General features: G+C 41.1%; 1 protein-coding gene across 1 annotated transcript in view; it reads left to right on the forward strand.

Annotated features, from left to right (window-relative positions):
- The window catches only part of CCDC148 (coiled-coil domain containing 148), a 146,607-nt gene extending 125,488 nt beyond the window's left edge, over window positions 1-21,119 (forward strand). Inside the window, exons 12-15 of the mRNA XM_014053361.2 lie at window positions 1,753-1,871; window positions 7,244-7,361; window positions 19,960-20,100; window positions 20,871-21,119. Coding sequence (XP_013908836.2) covers window positions 1,753-1,871; window positions 7,244-7,361; window positions 19,960-20,100; window positions 20,871-21,017 — 525 coding nt within the window. The 3' untranslated portion in view covers window positions 21,018-21,119. The remainder of the gene's footprint in view (window positions 1-1,752; window positions 1,872-7,243; window positions 7,362-19,959; window positions 20,101-20,870) is intronic.
- Window positions 21,120-26,798: the final 5,679 nt, after the last annotated feature.

Here is a 26,798-nt window from a genome sequence, read left to right on the forward strand (position 1 = left end):
CCCCCTCTCTCTTTCTCTGTGTTTCTCTCTCTCTTCTCCCCTCCCTTTAAAGGGACAGATGAGAATATATCCTTCAAAATCTCCTATTACATGATTCAGAAACTCATGTGCAACAGGGCCTCAAATTCATGCTAGTCTCACTACAAGTATCTGTATTGTTCTGACATTCAGCTCCAACAATGCAGCTCTTGATCCCAACTGTCTTCTTATCTGCTGCAATGCACCAATGCTCACTGACCTCACAGGCAAAGTCTGAAGGAGGCAGTGGTTCCTTGGATCACACATAGAAAAGCTTATACCAAAAGTACAGTATAAGCCCAGGCTTTGATACAATCAGATGGTTGAGTAGATTTCATTGCAGAAATATATTGGCTAAGTTACTTCCAACATTTTATATTACATACTCCAATTGACTGGATCATTGAGTCCTGTAGACCAAACAAACAACTTTGAAGAAAGACTAGATGAAGATGGGATGCAGCGGGAGGTGGGGATGGGTGGGAGTGAGAATGACTCCCCCCCTCAAAAAAAAATTCTGTTCCCACCTCTCAAAAATTTACAGCAACCTGTTTTCAAGTCCTTGTGAAATCACTGACTAGATTTTTAAGAATGCCCTTCTTGAATTCAAGCCTATATTTGCACCGGCCCAAATAGCATCAGGATGGACTTTCAAAGCCCTACCTTGTGTGTGGATGTGAAGGTCCATTCACTCATGTTTAGCTGCCGGATGCTTTGCTGGAGCTTCTGAATGCATGGCTAAAGTGAGTTTTTTGGAGATGGAAATATTTGGAAGTGGTCTCTTACATGAGTTTTTATTATTACTAGTTCATTCAAACTATGACAGCCCACAGAGCCTGTAGAAAGTGCTGCTTGATTACTTTAAAGAAATTCGAAGAGTTTAATAGGAGACAAAAATTGGATATCCCACCCCTTTGGGTTTATTCAACAGAAGAATTGTTTGTTTCCATTTAATTAACCTTTCATTTATCTCTATTGTGAGTTGTTTTCTTCTGCAGTAGAGGATATGTTTGTGCAGTTAATTAGCCTTTGCTCAAAGCAAACACATCCATACTTGTTGGATTCATTCTGTAAACATTGGACCAAAACTACTAGCTATGTTGGAACATTTTCCATGTATCTTTTCATATTTTAGTACAGACTCTTGAGTTCTGTTTGCTTTTATTGCTGCTGATCCAAATGTTGTCCCTCTTGCTTTGTCTACCTTCTGTGACTTTTGCCCATGGTCATTCTGCTGCAGGCCTATTTTTAAAAGAAGACAAAGAACACCATCCAATTGGCCATCATTCTGTTTCTGTGGCAATTTCAGTCACATACTCACATCTAGCATTTCCTTTGTTGGGATGACCTTTGGGATTTACTCTTATAAGCTTTTAAATATTGAAGGGTTTATTTCCCCTGAGTTAGGATAGTCAGGTTTCTGAATTTTGAGATAGTATTTTTGATATGTGCAATAATATAACATACAATACATGCAAAGGCATAGTTCTATAAACCTGTACCAGAAAGAGGAGATGAAACGAAACTATAGAAGTGTAGTAAGTTCCGAGCAGCAAGTCTTCAAACCAGCTTTTCTTATTTGTATTTGAGATTGTGGATTGGACAGTCAAATGGATATCAGTATGGTATGAATGAGTGAAACTGTTTTTATAGATACCAAGGTAGTGGTTAGCCAGTGTTAGGTTTCTCCTTCCCCTCTCCCCTACCAGATTTTTAATGGCTTTGTGTTCTTAGGTGAAAAAATTTTGGGCTGAAAAACAGCGTAAGTGGCAAGAAAAGGAAGCAAAAGACCTCCTGCGTTTGGCAGAATTTAAGAAATTAATGGCTGAGCAGATCGCTAAAGACAAAGAGAGGTAAATGTATGGGGGGGGGGGGAATAAATCTACCTGAAGATAATATTTTAATACATTTTCTTTTTAAAGTATTGCTCTTTAATTTAGCTTATAATGCTCAAAAGCACAACATGATTTTAAACAGAATGTTCCTGAAACTCCTTATCAAAAGATGGTTTCTTTCACTCTTTAATGGATTTGGGATGAAAAGAAAAGATATAGAAGAAATGGTGGGAAAATGTTCTAGTAGTTACACGTACAAAAAAGTATTATTTTGGCTCCCAGTAAAAATGCCATGAATCAAGCGGGGTTATTCCATATCAAAAATCTTATCTAGAAGGGAAAAAAATATTACATGCGTTCAGTCTGAGATTGTATGTACTGTACAGTACCTTAGGAGTAAGTGCCATTGTACTTGTAGGTCAAGATACAAGTAGTATTGCAGGGTAGGGTTTATTTGGCCCACTTAAGTCTTTTCCAGCCCTACCAGTAAAGATATGTAGTAAGTTTCAAATATTAAACACATGGTGAGCTTGGACAGCTTTTTAAAAAAATTGCAAACAGGTGTGTCTAACTCGAAGTGTTTTGGGCTTGAAGTATTTCAGTTTCAAAATGATTTGTGAAACAAAATCAATCTTCTACTGATGTAAAACTGAACCAACATACTGGTAAATTTTGCATAGTTTAGAATTTATATAAAGAATCATAATTCCAGGATCACTGGATATCTTCCTGTAGATACTTACCTCCAATCAATTTACCATGTCCTTGCATGAACATAGGTCTTTCTATTTGTGTTATTCTTCCATCTATCCCAGTGCTATGAACCATGACCAGAAATTGTTTTCTCCAAGACTACAAGCTGTAGGATTTCTTCTGCTATAACTCAATGATAGCTTATATAATTGAGCTACATAAATCTATAGCTATAGATTTGTAGCATCCAGCTATTTTAGAAAGGCTGTTCAATAAGACAAATATATTCTCTCTAGTTCAGTGGAATAGGACCTAATTTTAAATTTCTAACAAGGGATTTAAGTTAAATCTAAGGAATAAATTTCTGATTATATAGGCTATTCAGCAGTGTTGCTGAATATTTAACAGATTGCCTTGGAGATGGTGACTCTCATCAGTGATAAGTAGTTGTGCTGCCTTCTCTTTAAATCCCATGCAAGTATTCTGTCATTAGCAGGAGGTTAGAGATCACTTTCTATTGTAATTCTATCATTATGTGCTTTCAAATTCCGTCAGTTTCAATTCAAAGCAAGGAATAACCTCCAACCTTCCTATAGATCTGATAAAGCACTTTTTCTCTTCTTTTTCAATCTTTTATTATAATCTTTTATCCTTTGAGATTGGAATCCTCCAACAAATCCAAACTCCTGCTTTTCTGTAGCCTAGTAACATAAAAATGAGAATGAATAGAGAATTAGGACTCTCCAATCCAGGGATGTGAAACTCCTGGCCCGTAGGCCACGCCTATGCCTGGTTTAGCAAAAGGGGGGAGTGGATATGTCATGTGATGATGCCATGACAATGTGAGTTTGACACCCCTGCTCCAGCCAGTTCCATGAGGCAAATGTCTGGTTTAAATTACTTCCAAAGATGGAGGATGGGAAAGAATTAAAAACCTTAGGAGCCTAAATGCATCAGAGTCAACTCTAGACCAGTTCTCACCATTCTCCTTTTATGGTCTCTCTCTGGTTGAGATCTCTCTGATTTGGAAAGCACCAGACAGGTGGGAAAAGGAGGAGTGAGCGGGCCCTGAAGCCTGCAGAATTGGGCAGCTCATGGTTCACAGCCATGAATCCAACATTGGAACAACTATTTTAGGAAACATTTGAGCCTCCTTAGAGCCTACTTAGTATTATATCTGTCATTCCTTAATTTTATTTATTTATATCCTGCCTTTACTATTTTTATAAATAAATCAAGATGGTGAACATACCCAACCCACCTTCCTCCTGCTATTTGCCCCCATAATAGCAGCCTATGAGATGAGTTGGGCAGAGAGAGAGGGACTGGCTCAACTCTCCCAGCTGGTTTTCATGGCTAACGCAGGACTAGAACTCAAAGTCTCTTGCTTTCACTCTTACAGGTGCCTTAAACACTAGACCGAATTAGCTCTGTTTAATTCTACATTATTTATTTAATACATCTATTTAATATACTGTAGACAGCAGCATTTAAAATATCTGTTTCCCCCCCCCCATTTTAGTATGATCTGTACTTAGAGAGCAGATGTGATCGTAGTTTAAAAAAGAATCAATCATGTGCTATGTCTCCACTCTAGTCGCCAGTCCACTGGGAGATTAAAGTCCTACATAAAGATTTTGTCAGTTTCACTTCCTAAAAAAAACGAAGAACTAACTGATGATACTTCAGTGACGAACAGGGTCTACACATTTTGATTTCTTCAGGAATGCTTAAATGGTTTTAACCATTTCAGTTAAATGGTTCCCTAATAATGCCAAAATCCAAACTCCACAGGCTGAGGTGAATCTATGAGAATGATGAGCGACTGCAGTTAAGTAAAGAGAGAGGGATAATTGTTTGAGACGTGGTGTTTAATTATTTTATGCATAAAAGGTGTTTGTTTTTTTTAAAAAAAGATGTCTTCTTTCTCTTCAAAAAGGAATAGCCAGTCTTCATTAGCTTCCATTTCACATCAGATACTGCAGCATCCAACTCCACATAACTCTGCTTGAGTCGTCATCCCGTATTATTTAGAAAGCTCATATTTTTTTTAGTGAAATGATCCTCATGGCAATTTCCAACAACAGGTGTACAACTTTCTCTCCCTCCCTTTTTTTTTTTACTCACACACAGGCATACAGATGCTCACCCCGACACAGAGCACGTGTTCCTCTGTTCAGTGGCAGAAATCAGATAACACACTTCTTTTCAGCCGCCTCATCCCCACTCGCCCTTTTTCTTTTTCACTAGATGGGCCTTTGTAGTAGTTGCCCACCGCTTCATGCATCTGAAATGTAACACAGGAACCCACCCTCAATTTTTCTTAGAGTAGTCTGGCTTCTAATCCAAACAGATGTTCTCTTTCCCAGCTAAATTGCCAGATGAAAGAAGTTGAGCCCCCCCATGACTGACTCAGGTAATCCTCTGCCCGCACTGAGATTCTGAAAACGTATTTGCTGGAACTGCCAGACATAAGTACACAAATGTGAGGCCTCTGTGCATCAAATGCACTTAATTCCGTTTCTCCCCTACAGTTTCCTTTGCTATATTTTCTTTTGATGTGGAAAACGCCAACGTTTTTGGAAGGTGCCCATAGAGAAAGGTTACAGTAATATCCATAGCTTCCTCTGATTGAGTCTTTTTACTCTGTTTATTTCTTGGGAAGGGAGGGAAAGAGAGAGAGGAGGAGAGGGGAGGGGGAAACGGAAGGAAGGAAGGGAAGGAGGAAGGAAGGAAGGAAGGAAAGAAGGGTTATGAGTTTCCCTTCTCCCCAGCTATTTATTTGCACTTCTTTCAGATTCAAAACAAAGGATTCAGTGCTTCAGAGCAACTTATCCTCATAGATCTGCTTTTGAGATCCATTAATTATGTAGCATCTATATAAATAGTTCTATTTAAAGTGCTCACTTATCAGTGCATAACTCAACAGACGTGTCAGGTGCCCGTTTCTGTAATTTTATGGGTTGTTGATCACAGACTATATTCATGATGTAAATGTCACATGAGATACGAAGTTGTGAATTCTTCACTTGATTTTCTTCCCTATATATTCTATATAAATTATTGTGAACATCCTCAATTTTCAGATCCCTGAGTTAATCCATAGTGCTTCAGCATGAAATTTAATTTTGAAGGTACAATTAAAAAAGTGAGCTAGGGATGTTGTAGAATTGCCCAGACATAATAATGGAAATAAGAATCATTTATTTGGATCATTCAAAAGGATTCTCCTTTTTATCAATTTTCCCCTGATCCTGACTACTTTGGAATTATATAAAAATATTATGCTTGGGATGGTATTTAAGTCCCAGGACTTAGCTGGTAAGGGATATCTATTCTGCCCCAAATAAAGATTCAGTTAAAATTAATAATATGTTAGATATACCATAGTCTGAACCACTAGAAGGAACCCTGATTAAATAGAATTATTTTATTGTTACACAACCTTCCTCTAATAAGGTAACTGTAAATCACACTAAATGTAATTGTTGCTTAACTTTTATTTATTTAGTTATATTTATTTATATAGTCATCATCTCACCAAAAGTGACTCGGCATATTGGATTTGGATGTTTACTGCTTCATCCAGCCTTATTTCTTATATAAGAAATAAAGGAATTATTTCTTATATAAAGGCAATTTTACCAATTTTGTAGCTATTTAAAGGTATAAAAAGTTCATCCTAACCATTTGTAGCTAGGTATCATTTCATTAATATTTATATGCTTCCAGTGTCACTATTTTGAATGAAGGGTGATATTTTGCTAGTAACGTAAATAGGGAATACAGTCAATAATAAGAATATTTTTCAAATTAGCTAGTGGCTTTGAAATTTGCAAAAAGGGCCTGTGTACATAAGCACGTTGAAAGCCATGGTTAGCAATGGTTAGAATGCAGTACTGCAGGCAGTGGTGGGATTCAGCCAGTTCGCACCACTTCGGGAGAAATGATTGTTAAGTTTCTGAGTGGTTTTGTGAACTGGTTTCTGGAAGAAATTATTAGGGCACAGAACCGGTTGTTAAATTATTTGAATCCCACCACTGACTGCAGGACTAACTCACTGCCCACTGCCAGCAATCCTGACTGGCTCATAGTTGACTCAGCCTTTCATCCTTCCGCGGTCAGTAAAATGACCCAGATTGTTGGGGGCAATAGGCTGACTCTAAACCATTTAGAGAGAGCTGTAAAGCACTATGAAGTGGTATATAAGTCTGAGTGCTATTGGTAAATGCTATTGATAAGCCAGAACTTTGCTTGCTGTGTTTTTTTATCATAGGCATAGACTTGACTTTGTGTGATTCTTCCTCAGTTAGCAAGTATCAGTTAGTTATTTGGGGTTGGACTATGGAAAATTGCAATAAAATTTATCAGTGCATTGGGTGATAAGCCACCTAAATGCATTTTCATATTATTTATTGATTCATACAGAAATAATGTTTACTACAAAATGAGGACATTTGCAGTCCAATCCTATGCATGCTTATTGAACTTAATATTTTCTCCTGAATAAATCCGAATTGCATTGTATTGTAACTTAGGTAACATAAAGGTTCCTAGACAAAAGACAGTTTGCAATGCTTCTTTAATTAAGGACTTCATTGTTCCCAATAGTTGGCTGAATAATAAAGTAATATTGAGAAGATGAGTATACAGTAGATGAGTAGTATGACATGGATTTTGTGATTTCTTGTTCAAAGAGTTCAGTTTAGGCAAAAGCTGTTGGAAAAGCGTTTGATGGAGAAAAAAGTAGCAATCCTCAAGGAAATCCAGGAAGAAGAAGAAAGGAAGAAGCGCCTTGATGCTCTCAGAAAACAGGTATTTTCACTGTCCGTTTTCATATGCAATTAAGGTTCAGCATAAAATTTACTGTAATTGAGACATCAATCTGTCACAAAATGAAAAGGAAAAATTTCTTGCCCTTTATAGCTCATTGTATATCACATTGTGTATTTTGACATACAACATTGTTGTTATTGTTATTTGAAATAATTACTATTTAATTTTCAAGGTCCACATGGCAGAAGGCTTTGACCATTAATCTAGAACTAGACCTCATTATTTTCTACATGTGTGAAATTAACAGAAACCAAATTATTGACTGCAATCAATATGCTTTTCCCTTTTCCCTTTTGTCTCTTTCACCAGAGTTATAGAGGTATCCATGGATTGTAATACCATTCACAGAACGCTGGTTATTGGACAGTGTAAAATGGTTTTCTGCTTAGTAGTTCCTTCATTAGGATATTGTTTTCTGCTTGGTTGATTACCTTGTGTTAATCCCTGTTTATCTGTATGTAGGATGCTGGAGAGAGGGAGTGTTCTGGTCTATTGTTTTTTCTCATGTATTTTGTATGGTGTGTAAATGTGGCTTATCTCTATGTGTCTGGTGATGGCTCATTTGTCTGAATGCCAAACTTCCAGGAATTCTCTAGTGTTTTTAAAAAAAATATTTTGCTTGGACTAAGATTGGTTTACAGTTTCCCAATTGAAATTATGGTTGAGTCTGCCTATGCATTATGAGATTAAGGAGTTTCATCATATCTTCTGATTGCTACTTGGTGCTCATGGATGTGCTCTGTTAATTTTCTGCCCGTCTCTCCTCAACAGTGACTGTTACAGTTCTTACACTCTATATTGTAGATGGAGTTATTTTTCCCTTTCTGGGATCTTTTAGCTTACTTAAGATGTTTTACTAGACTCTACTTGATTTGCATGCTATAAGTGATGCCATGTGCTGCACCAAGGACTCCACAGTTCAACCCTGAAATATTTATATTCTTTTCTATAGCAAAAGGATATCTTTAGTCTGCACAAAAAAATCAAATAAAGGGTAAAAGCATTAGCATTAGAGAGCTAAGTGTGTCTTCATATCTATTAATGTATTTTTTTGTCCCTGTCTTCCTTGATTATATGTTTGTGTGTGTGTTTTTTTTTCCAGCAAGATTTATATTGATGAAAGTAGAAAGAATGAAATGTGTATAATACAGAGATCCAAGCTAGTCCAGTGGTTGGAAGAAGTCTTTCCGATGCTTAATTTTCAAAGGAAATATTTGCATATTTGGAAAGAATATATGTCACTCATTTCCCAATTAGTCACTTTTCCTACAAACAACAAATTCATTTTCAAAATCAGCAATATTCTGACACTATGGATTTTTATACATGTATATATTTCTGATACTGTCAGAACTTTCCATTATGATTCAGAAAAAAAGGTCAAAGTTTTTCTTTGGTATAATTTCAACCTCAAGCATTTTTATAGCTGCAAAGGCTATGCAGTGTTGCCTGCTGAGTCTTAGGCAATGCAAGTGATTGCATTGGAATGAGTCTCCAACCCAGTAGAAGGTTGCTACCAAATGGCATCAGAATCCACAATTACTGTTTCTGGCTAATGCTGAAATTTCCATCTGCTGATTTGTAGACTCTGTAATCCTTAAAAAAAGAAAAACAATCCAGTCCATCACTCCAGCAAGCATGCTTTTTCGCCCTTCTCATTTGAGAAATGTCATAGATATAAGTCCTCTTACTTGAAATCTTTGAGAACTTGAGGTTTAACAGTCCAGTTCCATGAATGTTTATTCAAAAATATGTTTCATTGTATTTATTGGTTCTTAATTCATGGTAATGAACATTGGGCTACAGCCATCAAAGCATTACAGGCATAGTAGTTGGGGATTGGCAGAAACTGCCTGGTCCCTTCATTTGCAACCATTCAGAAAGAGTGGGGGGGGGGAACCCATGCTACCTGCATCTGGAGATACTTTTCCAGTGATCACAAAGAGTTTAGATGACTCTGACACCTAGCGCAACAATATTGACACTAGGCCAAGTAGTCCTGTTTGGATGCATCTGACAATCAATAATAATTCCTGCTTTTGTACCCATTAGTACCTTGAATTGATAGGGAGTTTGTATCCTGCTTCTTAACTGTATGTATTGTTAGATTGCCTTGTGTAGTGTTACTAGACATCAAAGACATCTAAGCCATGTTCCCTCTGTTTGAAGGCATAAGACCAAATAGCATCTAGTGTCTTTCCTGCCATCAAACTGAACTCTTCTCTTTTTTTTTCTTCAGATGGCATACATAACTGTTTCATGTCAACTTCATTTCATTGTTGTCTAAGCTATGTTTTGCAACAATTGCTCTGTTTGTAAGAATCGGCTGGTGTAGCATTTTTTCAATAGTACTTATTTCAGCTTTTGACATTGATTCTCTAATGGTACTATTGCACTGTCCTAGCAGCTTGGTTTGACTTGTTAATGTTGGCTTGTAATTTTCATCTTTAACCGGTGGTTAAATTGTTCCTAGCTTTGGTCTCAGTGAGAAATACTTGCCAGTCATAGAGAAAATTAAACAGATTCCTTTGGGGTCTTTGGGGTCCAAATCCTTACTGCTTTTCACAGAAAACCGCCACCAGTGCTTCTTCAAGATGTTCCCTGTCTGTTAGCTTGTGGGCAGCTTTTATCTGCTAAGTGCCAGTAGACACAACCCAGAATTTATTGACTTCCTCTGGCTGCCAAGTCAGATAAGATGCATGAAATCAGAAAGTCATATGGTGTCTTGGTCCATTTTCCATACTGGAGGGTATCATTATTATAGTTCAGTGCAAATGATGAGAACAGACTGGATGACTAAATTTTGATTTTAGAGCATCCTAGAGGATATTACAGAAGGAAACAAATTTGCAGCATTAGAAATCAATAACATTAGCCCGGTGATTTAAAACCCTACACTTCTAAAACCAATAGCAGCAAAAGGATCCCAAATTTTGGGTGGAAAGATGTGCTATGAGCAACTAATGAAGCTGACTTGCCTGTCATTCCTAATGCACTTAGAAAGGTGGACATTCCTGACAAGGAGCCACACTTGATGAGGCCTTTGCATAGAATATTCATGATGGACTCATGAATATTGTCCATCATGGCTAAAGCTCCCTCCTGAAATATTGAAAGCTGGATTAGAACAGACTAGGAGCGGCAATCTAAATGGCACCCAAGCTATTTAAGGCTGTAAAAGTCAACTCTGAGGTAGACAATGAAAATCAGCTAGGAAGCAAATAGGTAGTTGCAGATCCTGGAGCATACATAGGTAATGTAGCAATAAATCGTCTCTCAGTAATCCACAGGCTATTACCGATTGCCAAATTTGGCAACAGCAGCAAAACAGAAAATCTCACATCAATTCTTTTTCTTAAAAACCAAGCAGTGGCCTCTGGAGATGAAGCAGCAGTTGTTTTTCTGAATTTAAACTAAAAGCTATAGTTGCTCCGAACTGCCATACTTGAGTTTACGCGAACAGAAACCTGTTTTTTCAGGTCTCCAATCTGAACCAGATTATTAAAATTGCCTTTGAGCAGCTAATGTAAACTATAGAGATGGTCCTTATTTAATGACCACTTATTCAGCAACCATTTGAACTTACAACAGTGTTGGATGAGTAGTAGTTTTGATCAGTCCTCACACTTATGTCAGTTGCAGCATCGGTGATGCACATGTGATTGCGATCTGGGTGCCCAGCTCACAATTATGGCATCATAGTATCCCATTGTAGAAAACCCTCCCATTCCAGAAAAATGAAATATTTTGAGAAATATTACAAGTCAGAATATTATATTTCCCCAGAGGGAGAAATGGAGAAACATGCTCTTAAGGGAGGCAGAAACCAGCCCCCGTCTCCCTGCCCCCAAGCAGAAACTGAGGAGGCCAGCTTTTAGAAATGCAGATTTGGTAATCCATTCAAGACAGGATATTTCAAAACTCCTTGGCAGAATGGTAGGATTAGAAAGCAGCCCCTTAACCAAGATCCAACACAGGAGGAAAGCCATTAGCCACAATAGGATCTGCCCAACACCCTTTCAGAACACAAGCCCCTTCATTGCACCACCCCAGAACAGTCCAAACTTCAAAGAAACAGAAACCTATAAAAATTCATTGATTCATTCAACCATTTTGTCTGCGGACCAGAATCACATGTGGTTGGTGGTTCTGTTTCATCAATAAACCTTTTTTTTCCAATCAGCCTCCATGTCTCCAGTGTCTTTCTCTCAACTTGGAATGGAACCAGATGAATTTTCCTTCCAACACTGTGATCATGCTATAACCATTTGCAACTTTTGCTGGCTTCCTAAAAGCACAGTAAATGGGGAAACCAGCAGGAAGTCACAAGTGACGACAATGTGATGACCTCACCTAAGGACCCCCTGTGGTACACCTAACAATAGCAACCAAAAGTGTCAGAATCTCCATTGTTAAGCATCACAGTCACATGACATCGGGGTTTATGATTCCAATGATTACCTGAGAGCTATCTGTATGTTGAGATGGACCACAGTCTCTGTCCACTTCTCTGACACCCATGTCATGTTAGGAAGATGTTTGGGCCTCAGAGTTTGTTGAAAACAACTAATTATCCTTTGCCGCTGCTGCTGAAGTACATGCACTCCATAAAGCAATAATTCTAAAGAAATGTTCCTCTGATAATGTATGCATTACCTTACTATTAACCTAATGCCACCGTTTTACTTAAAGTATCCCACTTATATTTGAAAGGCTCCCTAAAAATGTAATAGTCACTGATGGGAAGTCACTTAAAGGTTGATTGTGTTGCTTCGATGTGAAACAACAGTCATGGCAGGCTATAAAATCACTGCTCCCCAGTCATCTTTTCACATTGAGGCAGTCTCAATAAGAATCCACATTCTTTTTTTTAAAAAAAAAACGAATGCTGTTATTAATCTCAGCTCTAGGTTGAGCAGCTGATAGCATTTGAATAGCTTTCATTATTCATGTGTCCTCCACTCACTGATGATATGGCAATAAAATGTAGAAATATATTTAATTACTGAAGCCAATAAAGCCATTGTCTTATCTGGATATTAGAAAGACGAAAACACGTATCCGCTGCCAGCCAAGAAAGCCACAATCAAAATGCTCTCTTGCTCACTTCTTGGTCTTTTTTCCTCAATCACTTGATTAGATATGTCAGGAACCGTGTTCCCTCTCAGGTTGATTTATGCTCTAAGTTCTTGCTAGTTTTTTTTTTTTGTCTCCAAGTACCACTAGCCCGTATCTACATATACTGCATGACAAGACATTTCAGTATTTCATAAAATGATTTGGGGCACAGAATGTAGCAAAATAAGAGTGAAAGTGAGTGAGTAGATGACCCAGGCAAATCCAGGGTCAACTTACATGTTTTTGTATGATGGCTGCCTAGCAACTTAAGAAATTCCTTCTAAAGTGAGATGCTTTGGGGGCTTGATATTGCTATCTACATTTTCAGAATCATAAAATCGGTTTTCCTGACATCCATAGCTCTTATTTTAAATGGATGCTCTGGGAATGCAGAGTTGAAGGAAGCAGGTCTTGGCTTCACCCAGAGGCCAAAAGAACAAGAAGCTCATATTGTTTTTGAAGCTAAAGATCCAGGAAGGGAAAATCAGTCCAGTCTTTGCTGCATGTTAATTGATCCTTCATATTTCTTGGTCTTTTTCTTTCAGGGAGCCCCGGGGGGGGGGGGGGGGAGGGAATCTTGAGAAACGGATCTCCCTTTCTTCTTTTTGTTCCAATTCTCTCTCGCCTCGCCTCCCCCACCCCCTAATTTTGATCTTTTTGGACAGTAATCTTAAAGACAGGATTTTTTTTTTTAAATGGTATGAGCCACTTTGGGAACAATTATCTGAAAACATGGGTTAACAGTACAATAATAAATAAATAAATCGCCCCAAATCTAGCTTCTGTTACATAATGACAAGAAATTTTAAATTGCTAATTAAAGGAAGCGGGGTATTTTTCAGCAAAACATCCAATTGATTACTGGTTTTTTTCTCCATAAGCTTTTGAACTCCAGTTCTGTGCAGATGAAAACTTGAAAACCTTCCAACAATTTTACCTCAGGGTCAGGGGTGGGTTCCTACCGGTTCGCACCGGTTCTTGCGATCCGGTTCGTCAGTGAACCCGGAAGTAATTAACTTCCGGGTTCCTAGCCCCTGTCGCTGGGTGCCTGCAGAGTTTTTCTTTTTAAAAAACACCTCTCCGGAGAGGAAGCCCTGTCAAAGGGCACCTTTCCTGCCTTGGCGGCTGCAGGGACCACCCCGCTGCTTTATCTTCCTCCTCCTCCTCCTCCCCTTCCGCCCACAGCAGCAGCAACGGCAGCCGAGCTGGGAAAGGGGCGCTTTAGCAGGGCTGTGGCAGCCCTGTCAAAGCGCACCTTTCCCGCGTCGGCGGCTGCAGGGACCGCCCCGTCGCTTTCTCTTCCTCCTCCTCCTCCTCCCCTTCTGCCATGAGCAGCAACAATGGCAGCCGAGCTGGGAAAGGGGCACTTTTGCAGGGCTGTGGCAGCCCTGTCAAAGCGCACCTTTCCCGCATCGGCGGCTGCAGGGATCACCCCGTTGCTTTCTCTTCCTCCTCCTCCTCCTGCTCCCTTTCTGCCATGAGCAGCAGCAACGGCAGCCGAGCTGGGAAAGGGGCGCTTTTGCAGGGCTGTGGCAGCCCTGTCAAAGCGCACCTTTCCCGCGTCGGCGGCTGCAGGGATCGCCCCGTTGCTTTCTCTTCCTCCTCCTCCTCCTCCCCTTCTGCCATGAGCAGCAGCAACGGCAGCCAAGCTGGGAAAGGGGCGCTTTTGCAGGGCTGTGGCAGCCCTGTCAAAGCGCACCTTTCCCGCGTCGGCGGCTGCAGGGATCGCCCCGTTGCTTTCTCTTCCTCCTCCTCCTCCTCCCCTTCTGCCATGAGCAGCAACAACGGCAGCCGAGCTGGGAAAGGGGCGCTTTTGCAGGGCTGTGGCAGCCCTGTCAAAGCGCACCTTTCCCGCGTCGGCGGCTGCAGGGATCGCCCCGTTGCTTTCTCTTCCTCCTCCTCCTCCTCCCCTTCTGCCATGAGCAGCAGCAACGGCAGCCAAGCTGGGAAAGGGGCGCTTTTGCAGGGCTGTGGCAGCCCTGTCAAAGCGCACCTTTCCCGCGTCGGCGGCTGCAGGGATCGCCCCGTTGCTTTCTCTTCCTCCTCCTCCTCCTCCCCTTCTGCCATGAGCAGCAACAACGGCAGCCGAGCTGGGAAAGGAGCTCTTTTGCAGGGCTTCCGCCACGCCCCCAAGGACCGCTGACCTCGCGCCTCCGTTTCTTCTTCTTCCCCAGCCTTCCCAGTTAGCTTGCTTGAAGCTCCGAGGAGGCGGGAGGAGGGTCGCAGGAGTGGAAGTGGGGGGAGGTCTTCCCGGCTGGGAAGAGCTGAGAGGCTGCCGGCCCCTTTCGCAGGAAAGTTAACTTTTCTTGGCGAAATCCTGCCCCCCCCCCACGTGGTTGAGTGGTCGGCTGTCCTCTTCCCGTAAACCGCCCGGAGTTACCTGTGTGTGAGGTGGGCTGCCCTATGCATTTGCGTGTGTGCGCTGGAAAGAGAGTGAAAAAGAGAGGGAGAAATAATTATATGAATTAGATAGATCAGTCTTTCTCCACCTTGGAGACTTGAAAGTGTGTGGACTTCAACTCCCAGAAAGGGAGTTGGGAGAAAGGGAGAAAGGAGGAGAGAATGAAAGGAAGATGGGGGAAAGAAGAAAGAGGTAAGGAGAGGAGGATGGAAAGGAGAGAAAGAGGGGGAGAGAGGGTAGAAAGGGGAAGAGGAAGAGCAGGAGTAAGAGAAAGGGAAGGGAAGAAGGAAGGGGAAGGAGAGGAAGAAGGAGGAAAGTAGAGAAGGGAGGGAGGGTGAAAAGAAAGAGGTAAGGAGAGGAGGATGGAAAGGAGAGAAAGAGGAGGAGAGAGGGTAGGAAGGGGATGAGGAAGAGCAGGAGTAGGAGAAAGGTACAGGAAGAAGGAAGGGAAAGGAGAGCAGGAAGGAAGAAAGTAGAGAAGGGAGGAAGGGAGAAAAGAAAGGGAAAATAAGGTGGTGTTATAACAGGAGGAAGGGATGGTAAACAAAGCAACCCAAACTGTAACCTATTAAATGAAATAATAAATGTATAAGAATGATAAATGTTAAAACACTTGTAACCAAACGACATGCTATATGTGATGATGGGTTTTTTTCTTTTTGTTTTGTTTTGTTTTTATTGTTGTGGGTATGTGTCGTCTATGTAACAAAAAAAATAAAAAAATATTTTTATAAAAAGGTGGAGAAACACTGAGATAGATGATAATGAGGGAGGGAGAGGGAGAGAGAGAGAGAGAGACCATAACTAGATAGACAGATAGGCAGGCAGATAGACGGATGGATAGAGAGAAAGAGAGAGAGATAGGTAGGCAAGCAGATAGATGGATGGAGAAAGAGAGGGGGGAAAGAGGGAGAGGGATACCATAACTAGATAGGCAGTCAGATAGACAGATGGATGGATAGAGAGAGAGAGAGGATGTATATAATTAAGGTGACCAGACATCCCTAGCAAGGTCGCAGGCTGGCAGTAACTGCCGCGGCCTAGCTCCCCCCCCCACGGTCAATGGTGTCCCTCTTTACCAATCTGAAAATCTGGTCACCTTACTTGTTTAGGTAATTCTGAGGTGGTTGATGGTTCTGTGAGTGCCTGTCCTTTATAATTTTCCACATTGCCTTGATGGTTTTTATTCCAGTGACTTTGTCTTTCCTGTTCTTAGGCTTAGGAAAAAAAAAACTGGTTTCATTGGCAGTCTTTCTTTTTTTGGGGGGGGGGGGATTTTTATTTTTTTGGTGTTTTCCTAGCACTGTCATAGTTTGTGGGTGTGGGTGGGTGTGTAATGTCCCACAGTTATCTATGCATTAATAATGATCTAGTAATATTAATAATATCTAGTAATTAGTAATATCTAGTAATAACATCGTCTTGGCCACTCCCACCAGGTCACATGGGTGGCAGGCCACTCCCATCCGGTCACATGGGCGGCAAGCCACTCCCATCCGGTCACATGGGCGGCAAGCCACTCCCATCCGGTCACATGAGCGGCAAGCCACTCCCACAAAGGAGGCCACGCCCACAGAGGTGGTTCGAACAATTTTTGAAACCCACCCCTGCTCAGGGTGTTTCCAAGAAACCACAACAACTACAAATATGAAAGTTTTGGAAAGTGAACTACATTTGCTTCTTCCACGTAAATGCTCAGTGTCACTGCTTTAATATCTGTGGTGACTCATCAGATGAAAGCAGAACTGTTAGTCATTGTCAGTGCTTTCTGGTCTATTTTCATTTGTTATAAAGATTTTTTAAAAGCCAATTCCTGCATCCTTTTGGTATGTGTGCCAGTTGAAATGGTACAAATTGAAGGAAGGGAAGTAATTTTTTATTTGTCATCATGCTTAATTTAGAATGCCAAGCAAATGGGGGGAAAATATCTAGTATCCTTGATAGACTGGAAAGCTGATATAATGAAGTCTCCCCTAATGCCCTCCATAATAAAATGGGAAAATATGGGCTGGATGATGCAACTGTTAGATCAGTGGTCCCCAACCCCTGGTCCGCGGACCGGTGCCGGGCCGTGGAGTACCTGGCACCGGGCCGCGCAGCGGCTGGGGGCCATGATAGCTGATCTCCCCCCCCCGCCCTCTTGCTCTGCTCGCCCCGGGAGGGAGGGGGCGGCGGTGGCGGCCTCGGCCCGAACTTGGGATGCTGCTGGCGGAGGCTGCCTGGGAGGCGAAACTGTCCGCGGACTCGCCCGGCCCGCCTGCCCCGTGGAATGACGAGGGGGGGAAGGAGGGGGCGGCGGCGCTGCATTTTCCTCCCAAGGAGAAACTAAGGTTGTGGGGGGGAGGGGCGCAGCGCGGCCATTTCGGGGGAACTTGGGGAGCTTCGCCGTTCCGAGAGGCCGAGGGAGGCTCCGCTGCGGGAGGGAGGGGAGGGCGCCCGCCCGCCGGCGGCGGCTCCCTTCGCCCAGCCTGGCACCACAGTAGCTCTCCAGGGCTGTCATTTTGTCGCCGAAGCGAAGGCGCGCACTTGGCCTGGCGGCCACTCGGGCTGAAACGACGCGGAGCCTCGTGCTTCCCATGGAGGGGAGGGGGCAGGCGGCCGACCTCCCGTGTCGCCAGGCGGTTCGCTGACACTTCCGAGAGGCGAAGGCTTCGGTGCGCCAGGCCCCCCGCCAGCCCCGAATGCCAAGCCGACTGCGGCTCCTTCGACCCGCCTGGTGAAGCGCCCGTTGTCGCCCCCCGACCGAGTCTGCTTCTTCCCGTTTTATAGCTGTGTATTCTACTCCTTGTGAAGAGTCAAATATGGTGTCAAGATGCGTATTCTGTAAACTCTGGGAATGCTCCATACTTCATGGAGGGATATGAGTTCCTTGAATGTGTTGCATGGAGTCTTGCGGATACAGGCTCAAAAGGAAATAGAGAAATTCGGCTATTTAGAACTTACTCAGAATGTTCACCTAAGAATAACGCAGGTTTATGCCAAATTTTCATGTACTACTCTTGAGAATGTTGTCAAATCAGATTTTACTTTTTAAAACATTAAAATAGCTTAAAAGAAGCAACCTAGTTAATATTCAATAAAATTTTACATTTTACAGCGCGCGCGAACAACGCCCCCCCACCCCTGCGCGCCCTCAGCGGGCCACGGTAAAATTATCAAAGGCTGACTGGTCCGCCGCGATAAAAAGGTTGGGGACCACTGTGTTAGATGATTTCATGATTGCCTGGATGATGTCTAAATGGCTTCATGCCAGTTTGTAGAATAAAGTAGTAAGTAGAATGATACACGGCTGTGTTTTGGCCCAGCATTGTTCAATACTTTTTATTAATGCTCTGGGTGAAACAATCAATAGGATAAATATGAGATTTGCAAATGATATAAAAATCATGAAATGATAGTTCCCTTTCATTGGTGACTTGGTAAGGAAAGCTGGATAGCCTTCTGTCAGAACTGAGCAAGAAGTTAGATTTAGATGACCTTTGATAACACTTCCAACCAGAGGTGGGTTGCTTCCAGTTCGGCCTGGATTGGGTGAACCAGTACTAGTAGTGGCGGGAGGCTCCGCCCACCCACCCGGATGCTTCTGCGCATGCGCAGAAGTGTCACACGCCCAAACGGGTAGTAAAACAATTGGCAACCCACCACTGCCTCCATCTCTTAACTCGGTAATCAGAGAGGGTTCTGCTTTACACAGGTTCGATCACCTCTCATGGTCCCCAGTCCGTTCTGTGGCACATTTCTCCTTAGAGCCATTTTCACGGCTGCATTGGCCAAGGCTTTCTCTCAGAAGTGAGCTGGATAAAAATTCCTGAAATTGAGACTTTGTCTTGTCCTGAAACATAAAGTATACACTCACAGTGACTACTTTTGATTACTTATCCGAGGAAGAAGTGAAGCTTTGGACTGATGTTTGAGGATTGTTTCAGGATAGATGAACCCAAAACCTAAGACTAAAACTAAGAGATATTATGGTCAGAGAGAAGAGGTGCACAACTGAAAAGTCTCAGGGCTACTGGATTAAGAGAGGAAGCCTTAATAGCTATGAGGACCACAAATGATTTCTAACTGTTTACAATTACAGGTAGTCCTCAACTTACAACAGTTCATTTAGTGGCTGTTCAAAATTACAACAGCACTGAAAAAAGTGACTTATGACCACTTTTCAGGCTTATGACCGTGGCAGCATCCCCATGATCATGTGATCAAACTTCGGACACTTGGCAACAACTGACTCGTATTTATGACAGTTGCCGTGTTCTGAGCTCACGGGACCACTTTTTGCAGCCTTCTGATAGGCAACATCAATGGGAAATTCATTTAAGAACCGTGTTATTAGCTTAACAACCACAGTGATTCATTTAACAACTGTGACAAAAAGCTCATAAAATGGTGTAAAACTCACGTAACAATTATCTTACTTAGCAACAGAAATTTTGGGCTCAATTGTGGTGATAAGTCAGAGATCCCCTGTACTGCTCTTGTGTCAAACTATGTGAAGAGACAGACCCTGGCTTAGTTTTTTTATATATTTGAGGATTAGTTTAGACAAATATATAATGGTGCCTTTGAAGATAATTGATTAAATTCAACTGTTGCAAACTATGATTACTCAAATGTTGATGTGGTAGATAATTCTCTCCTAGATCCTCAAGATATTGGCTGTCTCTATATTCTGAAGTTAGTTGAAAATGCTGTTTCTTATTTTTAAAGCCTTGCCTTTATTGATTTCAATCTGATTTCCAGATTTGGAAAATTGAATTTCTAGATTATAGTACTTAATCACCCTTGATGCATGATTTACATCAAAAGCCAAACTGGAGATCTTATTCTTGGTGATTCTGCCCGGCATCTTGGCAATATCATTATCTTCCTGGACCACCTGGATAGGTTGGGATAGGGGTGTCCTGTACACAGGCAAAGTTCTCAGATTTGAATTGCCTCTTCACTTATTTTTAGACTGTAATTTTCTGATAAGTTTAGGGCTTTTGTATCCCTTATTTAAGGAAGTGGGAAAAGCAGGAGTATTACTGAATTGTTCGTACTTCCTTTCTTCTTCAGGTTGCTATCGTGGCAGAAATTGATCCTGCTCGGATGGTGGCCGATACAGTAGCCTCTAAAGCACGGATGGGTATTGGAATTGAAGAAGAATTTATTCCACAGAAACCTCTGTTTGTGTTGCATACCTTCAGTGATGAGCAGGTGTGTAGCTTGTACAGCAGATTGTCATTCTTATATAAATAGCTGTGCACTAAGCTTAAACCAAGCATACTTTATCACAGTTTAGGGCTATCTGTGAACCCAAACATTGTTTACATGAAATGTTTACAGCAAAAGAACAAGAAAAGTGTGACTACTCTGGCCACCTTGGTAGAGTTCCAGAACTTGGGAGTAGGCACCAAGAAAGCCCATGTTATGTGCTTCTGGAGTGGTAGGGCCCAGGTTGACATTTGAAATCACCAGTTCATTTAAACAGTCATTCAGATCGTATTCAAAAATAGCATTTCTACTCATTCAAATCAGATTGTGATTGTTGCCACCTAAGATCAGTATATTGTACATGCACAAATAAGACTACACTTACTTTGATAGAGCAACATCAGTAAACGTATTCTAGAAGCATAGAGATTAAAGGTGAACATTGAATAAAAATGTACAAAACAGGATAAGTGCAAAAAAACTAAAAAGAAGCTAAATCCTAAGGCATGAAATAGCTGAAATCTAGGGAAAGGGGTGTCTAATAAACACTAAGAATTACAGTAACTAATTTGAAATAAGAATTAACATTTAAAAGTTAAGAATTAGAGTTTAAAAATTGGGTAGATTAGAATAGCTGGTTTCAATGACATCAAATTGTCTACCTAATACCAGAAGGGCGGACATGTGATCCATGATAGTTGTAGTTGATTCTAACTGTGGCAATTTATTATATGAGGCTTGTATTAACATATTGTATTATCTTTTTTATTCAGATAATTTCTGATACCCGGGTTCGTGTTGAGTTGGCTCTCCGAGAAGCTGGACTTCATAGCACAGCTTATGCTCAAGAGCTCTTACCTAAAATCCCTCCACCTAAACTTCCAAGGAGAGACATGGTCTCCACAATTTTTAAAGTATAGAGCTTTGCAACATAGTCAAATCCTTTAATTTTTTTAAAAAAAACTTTTCCTAACCAATAAGAATGCATAAATAAACTATTATAATTAAAAAACTAAGATGGATACTGAGTTGATGGTGTTTTCTTTTCCTTTATAGAGAAAATATATTGAAAATAATGTATTGCCCAGCAGTTTTCAATAGACTATCTATTTCCCCACCTATCCACCCACATCTGCCCCCAAATCTTAAGCATTGCTGAATGGATTTCTTCTTAGAGCAATTTACTGAAGCTGCAGTCTAATTATTTTTAGAGGAAATCATCTTTCTCGATGAACACCTGCAGGAAATTACAAGCTGTACTTGGCTATCCATATATCCATATGGGAATGTACCATATATAGTTGTTTGCATCAAGGCTAGAAAAGCAGCAGTTGGCCCTGAATTCAACTGAAATATCCAGAATTCAGACCACTAAATTCTGCAGAGCTCTGCAGAATCCTCTGCAGAGCTCAGTGGCTAATCTTGAGCAATCTGTTGGGAGAGATTAACCCAAACTTTTATGTAAATACATGGATGCCTTCTCATTTCTGTTCCCAATTGGACTCCTGCGTCCTTTTGTTTCCAAGTCTCTGGAAACCATCCTGCAATGGTTTTTAGACAACCAATTTTCTTAAAGATAGATTCCCAATTTAAGAATTAATCCGTTCATACCAATTTACAAAAGTTTGTTTTACCTGGGTAGTAATAGCCCACTTCATTTTTATGGCAGGATCTATTACTTGATTTTTAATAATAATAATCCCCTCCCATTAATATAAGTTTCTCTGGCTTTATTCTTATTCTTATTATTATACGTGGAAACTGGAAACTTTCCTTACTTATGGAAACCAATATGATTCATCATGTTTACCACAAACCAATCATCCAAACAATTTCATTTTGCAAATGAACTTTGTAATTTTTTAAAATTCATTCTCAGTGTTTTAGCAACAAGAGTCCTTAATAAAGTATGCAAAGTGAACTTGTAAGCCATCTCCTTTTGGAACATTAAAAGCATTTCCAGTGTTTATGCCACCTGCATATGAAATATATGTAAACAAGGTTCATCAAATATGTAGCTTGCCAATTAGCTACAGTTCAAACAATTTGTTCCTTGGGTTGGGGACTGGATAGCAGTTCCATTTTAGCAAACTCTGTTTTATTTTTCAAAGCCACATCTCTCTCATATATATATGGCTCTTTGTGACAGCTATCTTTCTTGTGCAGTGTTTCTATATTTTGCCGACTTGCCCAACAAAAGAAAAATAAATTGTAGTTCTCAAGGCTTGCAGACTTCAAATTTTAGTCTCAGCCCTGCTATTTTCTCAGCGGATTCGGTAGTTGCAGAGAGATAAGGACTGCAAACCCCAGCAGGGCTTAATCATAGTTAAACAGACTTGATGATTGAAGAGAGTTTGTCCTGGTTTATGCTGGCAGTAAGTCCCAGTAAATACCCCATTAACTCAATTGTTCATAGCTAATTTCTGTTCTGGTAGATTTTCGTAATGTAAGGGGGGGGGAGTACCACAAAGGGATGGGGTGGTATTGAAAGAAAGATGCTTTTTTGTTATGGTTTTTAAGCTACAGGGGGAAATACATTTTTTACACACACACACACACACACACACACACACACACACACACACACACCCCTACCTTAAGGTTTGGTACAGGCCACTTTATAAACATTTTCAGTGTGTTGTGTGTTTTGTCTTGGGCAGACTGGATATATATATATATGTGGAAATGAGGTGATTAGAAGAAAGACATTCACAAAACCAGGAAAACTGCCAGCCTTGATTCAGCATATTAGTATCAGAATGACTGCATATGTAGACAAAGATATTCTGATGAAAGCAGAAACAAAGTGGACTTTCCTGAACAGCTCCAAATATATGATCTAATCACTGTTGTTCTATTTAATTGTGCCTGAAATAGAATGTGGATTTTAAATCAAAAGGCTTGGGCTTACTAGGGATTCCTAGCAATGTTAATGCCCGGAAGCAGTGAATAAACACTGACATGTTCTCAGCCAGCCAACATTATTCAGATTTCTATTGCTCTAATTCAGCAAAAATCAGAACAAAATGTCTGGAGCTCAGGAAGGGAAAGTGAATTTGGAGAAGTGACTTGCTGGCTCCAGTTAAAGTAGCATCTCTCTTTAGTGCATCACTTTTTTGGTTTTTGTTTTACACAAATGAGCTAGTGAGTTAATAGACTAAGTAGGCATTCTGCCTCTTGCCAGAAATGCTCTAGGACAGTGATGGCGAACCTATGACACGCGTGTCAGTGCTGACACGCGTAGCCATTTGGGGTGACACGCACAGGATTTCATGCGATTCATCCTCGGCTCCTGCACGGCCGCCGAGGATGAAAGAATCTGTGCTGGAGGAACGGGGGGGGGGGGACGTGTGATCTCCCCCGCCCACACTCACTTACTGTATAGCCGCCGCCCCTTTCTGAGCGCAGGGGCTGCTGGTAAGGCGTGCGTGCCGTGCGCACACACGTCATCAGCGTGGCGAGGGAGGACCCGCAGGAGAGGAGCGCGGGAACAGTGCGCGCCTCTCTCCAGTCAGGCCGGCACAGAGAGTCTTATGTTTTTGTCGAAGTGACACACAACGCGAGTTATGCTCGATTTTTTGCCGATTTTTGACACACCACGCCAAAAAGGTTGCCCATCACTGCTCTAGGACACTGGACAGCCACACTGGATGTGCCATAAGTCAAAAGACCGGAGCTAATTGAACTAATTGAATGGCTGAGATATTTGCAAGTGGCATAATTTAGCATCCTGTTTCCATGAACAAAAATAATGACCAGTCTGCTGATGGTAGATCTTTTGCAACAGGTTGATTGGCATCTTCAGTCATCTTTTCAATATGTTAAGGGCTACTTTCTGCGCTAAAATCTTTGCAAATTATTTTGCTATGGAATGGCAGTGTGCCAGGAGTGTCTCTGTGCCAGTTGTACTTTCTCAGCCTAGCTTTACACAGTTCTTGTACTGATCAAATAAGGAGAGCCACCCTGGGCAGTCAGGGAAAAGAATGAGTGAATGAATAAATGAATGTATGCATGCATGAAAATGAATGAATGAAACTGCTGCCTGCTTGCAATTTGGCAGTTTGAATCTCACCAAGCTCAATGTTGACTCAGCCTTCCATCCTTCCGAGGTGGGTAAAATGAAGATCCATATTGTTGGGGGCAATTGGCTGACTCTATAAACTGCTTAGAGAGGGCTGTAAAAGCACTATGAAGTGGTATATAAGTCTAAGTGCTATTGCTATTATAATGGATGTAAGAATTACATGGGATGCAGTGGCTCAGTGGCTTAGACGCTGAGCTTGTCAATCAGAAAGGTCAGCAGTTCAGCGGTTCGAATCCCTAATGCTGCATAACGGAATGAGCTCCCGTTACTTGTCCCAGCTTCTGCCAACCTAGCAGTTCGAAAGCATGTAAAAATACAAGTAGAAAAATAGGAACCATCTTTGGAGGGTAGGTAACAGCATTTCGTGCACCTTTGGCGTTTAGTCATACCAGCCACATGACCATGGAGACATCTTCAGACAGTGCTGGCTCTTTGGCTTAGAAACGGAGATGAGCATTGCCCCCTAGAGTCAGGAACGACTAGCACGTATGTGTGAGGGGAACCTTTACCTTTTAAGAATTGCATTGTTAATATTAAGCCTGCTGAGATTCCTACAGGTGAAAGCTTCCTACCACAACCATCTTTGGACTTTGGAAATGTTTTGAAATTCTTTTCATAGGAAGGCACTCTTCTCTTTTGAAACATGACTTTGCCTGGCCACTTTATAGTATTTTATTTTCCATTATTTAGTGATTTTCTGAAATTAATAAATGGTGGTGGTAGGTAATTATTTGATGACTGTGGATAAGCTGCTCAACATATCCATCAGATATGTCCATCAACATATTTATTTCGTAAATTTCATTCAGCTATGGAAGATGCCTGTATTGCAAAATTTCATATCTGTACATCAAGGTTGAACATAAGTACTGTGCATTGGGAAAGTTGCAGCATAATGTATCATTGTTAACTGTAACAATGAGACCTTGTGAAGCTATTCTTTGATTCCTTCCTTTATTCCTTTATAATTCTGTTTTTATCTTACTTTGTTAATCATCTCTCTGGCTTTGTACAGGCGTATCCAACAACTATGCAAGTTCTATCTTCTTTTCATGATGTTTGCAGTCTTCTATATAAGGAGGATTTGGGTCACTAACCATCTAGGTCAGGAGTCCCCAACCGCTGGGCTGCAGACTCGCCCCAGTCCACGGTCTGCCAGGAACCAGGCCATGCAAATGAGTGAAGCCCCATTTGTGCATGCAGAAGGTCCAGGCAAGGCACGAACCACATCTGTCCCATATCTGCAGGAAAAAAAGCCCTTCATGAAACTGGTCCCTGGTGCCCAAAAGGTTGGGGACCCCTGATCTAGATGATAGCAGAGGAATTGGAGTGTTTGGTACACAAACAGTGAAATCATCCATTCAGTTACATTTTTATAGATTAAAAATTGCAATTAGTTTCACCAAAAATACTAGCTCATATCTGAGGGGCACCTGCGCATTTTTCCAGGAAAGAATTGGTGGGGTAATATAACTTATTAACTGTAAAATCGTTCAATATTTCACATACCATAGCTGTTGTAAGCTGTAACTTCTTAATCTTTAACAAAATATGTTCCTTTGAGATGACTGCCTTAAAAGTGAGAAGATGCAGAGTTGAAGTGCAGCCACCTAGGAAACAGATGGCAAGAGGCCAGATGGCCAGCTGGGATACAACAGAAGCACAAGGCAAGAGAGAAACAGCTTAATGGAAAGAATGAAAGAAGGAGGTTAAATGAACACGAAGTCCAAGAAGGAGTTGAAGAACTGGCTGATTTGTGCCCAGGTTAAAATGATGCTGGTTGATTTGTGTTATTTAAGCTCAGCCAATGTACTTAGATTACAATATCTTAGATAATGTATGAACCCAAGCAATAAAGTGAACAGATTAAACTGTGGCTCAGTGAACCATAGATTTTATGTAAACAGCATGGCACTAGAACTTCTGGGATAAGATGCAACAAGAGTGATGCTGCCTATTCAATTCTGATATGTCTCGTTTTCTGGCTGAGAAATCCTGAATGCTGTTTCAATTATTGCTGGTTGCCCAAAACATCCATGGATACACATGTTGATGTCAAACAGGGCTGTGGGGTTTAGGACAGTTTTTAAAACACTAAACTCCCCCAACGTTTATTTTCTACAGATATTGCCTTCTTTACATTTTGAGCATGTTTGGGGAAGAAGGGTCCCTGTATTTAATTGAATAGTGATTTACTTAATCATAGATTACTTAACCATGAGTTAACTAACTGGCTTGGGTTTGCACAATACATTGAAGTATATACAAACCATGCAATCAGAATTTCCACACTTCATTAGGCTACTATGTGTTTAGCCAGCTTATGGTTCAGTGTGTCATGCAAACTCATCTCTAATCTAGTATTTATTGATATTGACAAGACCGTTTGAATCCAAGAACAGCCCAACTGGATCAGGCCAAGATCAATACTGACTCCAGTATTTTGCTTCTTATATGTCCAACAAAATACTTTTGGGTTATTTGGAAGCAGGAGATGGAGAAATCATCTTTTCTTATTTTGTTCCCTGCAACTAGCTATTTGAGGCAAGATGCTGTCTTCAAGACCTACAGCCATGAATGGAGCTTTCCTCCTTGAATATCCCCAATCTGCTTCCAA

Source organism: Thamnophis sirtalis, unplaced genomic scaffold (assembly GCF_051295495.1).
Source record: "Thamnophis sirtalis isolate CommonGarterSnake01/CBP01778 unplaced genomic scaffold, rThaSir2_p1.2 scaffold_1, whole genome shotgun sequence".
Classification (NCBI taxonomy): Eukaryota; Metazoa; Chordata; class Lepidosauria; order Squamata; family Natricidae; genus Thamnophis; species Thamnophis sirtalis.